The sequence below is a fragment of the Zophobas morio genome, unplaced genomic scaffold (genome assembly GCF_036711695.1).
Source record: "Zophobas morio isolate AGI-343-1 ecotype UQ-CSIRO unplaced genomic scaffold, CSIRO_AGI_Zmor_V1 ptg000695l, whole genome shotgun sequence".
NCBI classification, from domain to species: Eukaryota; Metazoa; Arthropoda; class Insecta; order Coleoptera; family Tenebrionidae; genus Zophobas; species Zophobas morio.
The window spans coordinates 11937-18322 of NW_026972798.1; the positions used below are offsets into that span (position 1 = coordinate 11937).

The 6386-nt window shown below is 38.2% G+C and overlaps 1 protein-coding gene across 1 annotated transcript; it reads right to left on the reverse strand.

Annotated features, from left to right (window-relative positions):
* Positions 1-1578: 1578 nt before the first annotated feature.
* On the reverse strand, positions 1579-4080 carry LOC135121765 (geranylgeranyl transferase type-2 subunit alpha-like). The gene is made up of 16 exons (XM_064046042.1): positions 4035-4080; positions 3802-3970; positions 3658-3748; positions 3549-3598; positions 3447-3500; positions 3287-3370; positions 3141-3229; positions 2984-3086; positions 2825-2929; positions 2650-2766; positions 2544-2598; positions 2398-2471; positions 2285-2341; positions 2047-2112; positions 1828-1992; positions 1579-1779 (listed from the first exon to the last, which is right to left on the reverse strand). The coding sequence occupies exons 2-16, from the start codon at positions 3926-3928 to the stop codon at positions 1622-1624; spliced, it is 1395 nt and encodes a 464-aa protein (XP_063902112.1). The 5' UTR covers positions 3929-3970; positions 4035-4080; the 3' UTR covers positions 1579-1621.
* Positions 4081-6386: the final 2306 nt, after the last annotated feature.

Sequence of the window (6386 nt, forward strand, 5' to 3'; positions counted from 1 at the left end):
CGAAGGGGTAGTGAACAGCTCCTACCAATTTTCAGATTGTGAATGGGGAGCTCCTTGGAGGGGAGTATATTTGGGCGAAAGTGAGACGGCATCGTCAATAAGAAGAATTGTGAGAAATAGACAGTTTTTACACGCTTTTTGCAGAACCGAAGTACGGGGGTCCCTTAGCTGGTGTGATCCCAGCACTCCTACTAGGGCGAAGGCTTCGCTGTATAGATACCTATCTGGGGTGGATCTTAGGGCCTATCAGACGGGCTTTTATAGGTTTATAAATATTGGTGCCAACTTAGAGAATCTAACGCTATTGAAGGGTCAGATAGGCTATAAGCAGCTGACAGGGATTCAACCTCCCATTGTGCGAAAGAATAGTAGCGTGTCTTTACTAATCCTTTCTGAGAAGTAGACGCTCAACCCGTAAACAGAAAGTGAAAATCAGCGGAGCAGTACGGTATTCATTAATGGATTTTAGTCAGCTTAGTTCTTCTTTCTTAAACTTTTATTGAGTATAATTAATGAGTAAAGTAAATTTTTAATATCCTTACAGAAATTCGCTTCCCAAATTTAATAAAAAGAAATGATTAGCTTTACCTCCTTAAAAATTGCTTCACCGACAGCTATTCAAAAATATTACTTTATAAAAAGACTTTTGTCTACTACTACCCTTTCTTTTTCAACAATAATAGTTCCTTGATTGATGCTTTTTAGAAATTTATAGATACTATTCCAAGCTTCAATAGTAACATTATTTTCCTTTCTTTTAAATGAAATACTAAAAAATAAGATGGGTGGCAGTATTATCATAAGTAAAATATTACTCTCGGCTGCCTAAGTGGTAACAATGCTACACCGCTCCTCCAGGTACCGACTACTATAGTGATCACTATGAGTATATTTTAAATTACTTGAAAGATTTAATAAAATTTATTGGTAAGTGTATCATAGCTACCAGCCTACTGAAGAATAGGCGTTAAGGACAAGAGAAGGTCCTTCCCACACGCTGAATTAAGAATAACAGGATTCTTTAAGGCTGTTCGCAAGAGTAATATACACTGCTTAAGGACATAACCATGTTGGTTTCTAGTCTATATTAGCCCCGCTTTCGCCGATAGTTCCTTCAAAAAGTGTGGAAAAAAGTAAATGAGTATCATGCCCACTTTTTGCTAACATTATTGAAGGAAGCAGAAATCTATCTGGCCCTATAACAGGCATCCAAAGAGGTTTGCTTCTAATGCTGATAAGGTTTTCTATTCACAAATATTCTAATATTTTCGATTTGGACATACATAATGTATCAACTGTCGAGTAATAATAACCAATAAAAAAATGTAACTTTGCAAAAGATGGAAAGAGTTCTCATACGTGTTTAAAAAAGGCCGTACTATATAGAGTCGCTCGAAATATTATATAAACAAACGGGCTTTCAAAAAAAGGTTTAAGGCACGTCCTTTCGGCACTAGAATAACTATAGAGTTCCCTTGTCATTAATAATTAAAACATAACACTCGCGTGATATACAAAAATGACTATTTTATTATATAATCTCTTCCTAAATTTCACAACAGATTTATGAAGGCCAAAAAGTGAATGAATACAGTCTGTGCGACAGGAAAGAAATACGGTATTAGACGACAGACGAATTATCCAGCAACTCCAGCTTGTAACAATAACTCAACAACAACGCGCGGTAGTAGGGGCTTGCAGTGACCGGATTGCCCTTTAAATTGATTTCACGCAGACCGGAATCTCTAAAGCCTTCCAAGCCCTTAAGACGAGTAACAACTATTGCTTGTTAGCTGAAAATAAGCAGCTAATGAACAAGGTCAATACGGTTGTTTTGGGCTGAGAAAAACACGAGAAAAGGCAGACTCCGGAGTTCAACAGTAACGGCTTCGATCTTATTGTCATCAACTATAAGTTTCCTGAGCATGTAGAGATATCGCATGTTGTGCATATTTCTAATGCTATTACTTTTCAAACACAAAACTTGAATGCCTTCAAGAGTGTACCCTTGTTTATATCAAGCAGTGAAAAAAAGAAAACCGCTACCTGAAAGTAACAGGCACAGTTTTTTTGATAAGTCAGATATTCCCAGCCTTTCCAAGCTTATCTCTCCTAAGAAGCGAATATTTAATCAAGTTAATATATGGTTTGAGCCTTACATAGACAAAACAGCTAAAATTTTTCGACTACTACTCACAAATAGCTTTTGATGGATAAGTGCACCCGTAAAAAAAAGTGTTAGCAAAACCTGGATAAATATATATACAGAAAAGCAAGCAGAGACCTTGAGTTCCACTTTCCAATGCATCCTTTACCATTTTCCACAGAGAAACTTCCGAAGCTATTTTAAATTTGTTTCAGCAGTGAATGAATTACAATTACTTAATAGTAACGCACAAAAGTCAACGTAAAAATTTGCTCTATACGGGTCGATCTCTCGTAACTTCTTCAGGGATGTCACTAAACAGTTTCTATACAAAATTGTAAAAGGCAGTGCAAAAGTATCAAGTGGGAAATGATAGAGGCATAGCAATGTTTATTACACGTCCGAGTCTCCAAACAGCTGTTGTCTTAAGAGTGTGACAGTCAAAAGGGCCCCTCAAGTTCAGTTGAGCAAGGAAAGTACGCAGACAACAGCAATACATCTACATTTGCAAGTGGGCTCCATTTGAAATAACTGATGGCACTTTTCCAGCTGAGCCTCGAGAATGCCCCTCGAGAGCTCCGCAAGTAGAGAACCCCCAAAAAATTTGACCCAGAAGGATCCTTGCGCAAGTCAGGGGATAGAGAGGGGTCAAAGAGGGGGAGAAAGTCACCACAGTACCGCGGAACAACGATACGCGTAAGGGAAACTGCTCGTTTGAGAAATGACCCTCCAAGAACAACGCCACCTCATAGGGGGTCTCAAGCTGAGACGGCAAAAGCTCGTCTTATAATATATAAGAACGTTAAAATCAATAGCAAAAGATAATAAAAAGTCGACAGGAAGAAAAGTAATGCTTGTGCGACTGCAACTCTCGGTCTAACGGGGCCCAGCTCAGCTCAGTCCTCTGGAAGTTAATATAGCACACAATAGGGATGGAGTCCTGCGTTAGATATGAACATGGGCTCAATATACAACTTCTGAGAACCATGCCAACCGTGAAAGCTTCAGATAGAATAAGAAGGATATATAAATTGTTGCCCGTGTTCCACAAATAAATTACCCAAGGACTTACTTTCAAGGGAACTGGAAAAAAATGGCAGTCTTATAAATTTTTAAAAATATAATGTACTTTGCTATTACCTTTAGAAAGCAACCATTTTTGGTAGAGCCACACACTTTGATCGGTTGGCTCTGTGAAGCAGGCGCTGTTTACTAGGTCGAGCTCTAACGCAGGTAATTCGTAGGGAAAAACCAACAGTTTTAGTAAGGGCGAAAGGAACAGAAGCATATAAATAAGAACCACTCTGTAAAGTTTTCAAAAGAGCAGAGCTATTGGAACCAATAATATACAGCTCTAAGTCCAAATAAGAGAGAATAAAACTGAGCAAGAAAAAAAGGTAACCTTGTAATAGATTAGAGCGGTAGTGCCAAGCAGAGTAGTTGCTGAAGTTCCTTATTAACAGTTGACTTAAAGCATATTCACAATATTAACAAATATAATGGACTTCTACAAAGTAATCAATTTCGTAGTTAACGCAAATTCGTGGTATTTGCTAGCGCCAAACTGCGAAATAACCCAACGACGGTGATCCCAGCAATGAACTGTAGTTCACACAATATAAAATACAATAATTTCGTCTCAGTTATGAAAATACAGTTTCGCTCGTCAATATTGAGAAGTTTCTCGCAGAATAAAAGCTCCTGCTTCCAGTCTACTTCAACTGAAAACTCAAGGAGTTCAGGAGCGGGACTGTTTTTATTGCTTGAAGTTGTTTGCAGCATACTCGAGCAGGACCAGCGGCGATGGTTCCATACCCAATAAGACTAAACTTTGTGAATAAAATTAGAATACTTAGGGAACGATTTAATATAATTATAGACGACGCACCTTCGGGTTATCTCGTAAACAAATTTCGGTCAAAGCTAATTCTTTCCGATGCTGCTCATTACAATTCAAAGATCTGTTGATAAAAAATATATATTAAAGCCTATAATATTAACTATAAAAAGTTATTAACTTAAGATAAAATGAAAAGATAAAGATATTTGCCTTAACAAAGCTTTAAGTATTTCTCTTCTGTAATTCCAAGCAGTATAATAGTCACAATTAATTTTTAATATACACTCGGTAGTCTCCAAAGCAGTAATTGATTTATCGTTATTGTTTCTCTACCGGTAAAAATAGTTAAATATAGTTATAAATTTTATAAAGCGAATTTGTAAAAAATTTTTAAACACTAAATGTAAAGTTAAAATTTACAAGATAAAGTAAAACTTATGTCTCTTTACTTATTATTAGCAACAAAAAGTAACAAGTTATTGCATTGACCCAAGTCAGAGTATTGAGAGAGAGATACCAATTCCATCATGGAACTTTTATTTTTGTCAAAATATGACATACGACTTTCCAACTCTTTTCTTAACCTTTCAGCCTTCTCATCCGAGGTTCTAACTTTAACACGACCGTGCATTCAACAAAAATATCTTTGTAACCAAAAACTTGAGACTTTAACCTAACAAATAAAGAAAATTCTACAACTCGCCTCCAGGTGGCCTCTCAATGCCCTCTTAGACCAGGACAGATGAAAAATGGTGGAATGATTGGTTCGATATCACCTTCCTGTGCAACTAGGAATCTAGCACGACGCTGTCGCAAATACCATGGAAAGAAGCTTACAATATTCAGTAGGCATATTTAATGGACTTATTTTGGTCATTAATTTATTAGTTTGTTTTAAAATCTACTTAACTACTGCGTATTAGCGGATATAAAATGTAAAACTTTAAGGCTAAGCTACCTACAATTATAGGAAGTAACGTTTTTCCTATATAAAACGGACGTACACAAAGGATGAACTTGTGCATGTGGTTAAGCGCTAGTTTGTCATCAGTACGCGGAGCATGGCCACTTGGATAAGACCTCGAAGTTAATATAAGTGCCTTCACTTTGTCCAACTAATAATTAGGGGCGTACTTTCCCTCACGTTTTGCACGTGGAGGCAACGTAAGCCATGCTAGTGCTCCTTCAAAGCAGTCAACAACATCATTGAGCAGGTCGGCGTTTTCAGCAATGACGTGGACGGCGCAAGAGTGGTCCCAATTTGTAACAGTCTCTAAATCAAGTATAAAGGGTCTACGATGTATCCCTCCCCCTTGCCTTGTTTAAGAAGAACTGGAAGGTGGTCAGACAACAGTTCATTGAGCGATTCGCTCTCCGTCAAGAGGCGTATTCTTTTTATATGGCGATAGCCAGTGATCATTGAGCCTTTCGTCTCCAAGTGCGTTGGACGCTGTGGGCTCAATTGTTTGGCGATTCAAATTATCGACCCGGCTGGGCGCTTGCAGATTTAGATCTCTGCACAGAACAGCGGGTGAGACCTTCACAAGGATGGCGTACAGACAGAAGGGCGTCAGTAGCTTCTAAGGATTTATAGACAGCGATCACAGAAACGGTCCCCTAGTTAGCTAAGCATAAATAAATTTCCACTGCCTCATTACTCTATAGAGCTGGTAAAAAAATATTGATCATAAATGCTTCGTTTAACCAAGAAGTCACGCCGCCATGTGCATCAATATGGCCTTGGCGACGTTAGTGGGGCGAGTTTTGTTGGTGGTATCTTCCACAAAGCAACAACCCCTGCAGCTCATATTTCTTGGAGCCGTGAAAACTGACTAGGTGCGCCTCGTTGCATTTTAATACATTGTTAAGCTGCAGGATAAAAACTCGTCAAAGCCCTGACCACGATGGCATTGGTCAAATAGATAACTTTTCGAAGTTATTCTACCTTAATTTGAAAATGGGAGATATTATTCAGTTCCAACAACTTTTGTAGTATAGTGCTAAATAAATTCCTAAGCATTAATATTAACGGACGCTTCTTTCGTTCACCAATTACAGTGTCTTCGTGTGCATTCGAGCTGCTCGGAGGGGTGTGATACCTTGTGCGCGTAGGCCCGCCTGGACGGAGGAAATGTCGAGTTAACAATAAATATTTTTAAGGATAACAATCTAAATTGAATTGTCTCCAGGTAATCAATAGGTGAATTTTACAGTTCTTGGTTACGCATGGTCGCTGATCGTAGCGCGGTATTTTTCAGCCATTCTCATAAATATTTTAATTCTAAAACGCTTATATCTTGACCTGGAATCTTCACGCCACTGGTTAGCAAAAGTTGTACAGAAAGGGCCACTTTTGGTTTCACAAAGGGTGTTGGGTGGAATTTTCTCTTTTTGAGTTTG

Bases quoted from the DNA above. Each gene is read 5' to 3' on its own strand.
- LOC135121765 (XM_064046042.1), bottom strand. From the start codon at position 3,928: ATGCTGCAAACAACTTCAAGCAATAAAAACAGTCCCGCTCCTGAACTC. The intron at 3,749-3,801 runs GTATTTTCATAA...TGTGAACTACAG, and splicing joins CAATATTGACGAGCGAAACT to TTCATTGCTGGGATCACCGT. The intron at 2,113-2,284 runs GTCTCTGCTTGC...TTCGCTTCTTAG, and splicing joins ATTGGAAAGTGGAACTCAAG to GAGAGATAAGCTTGGAAAGG.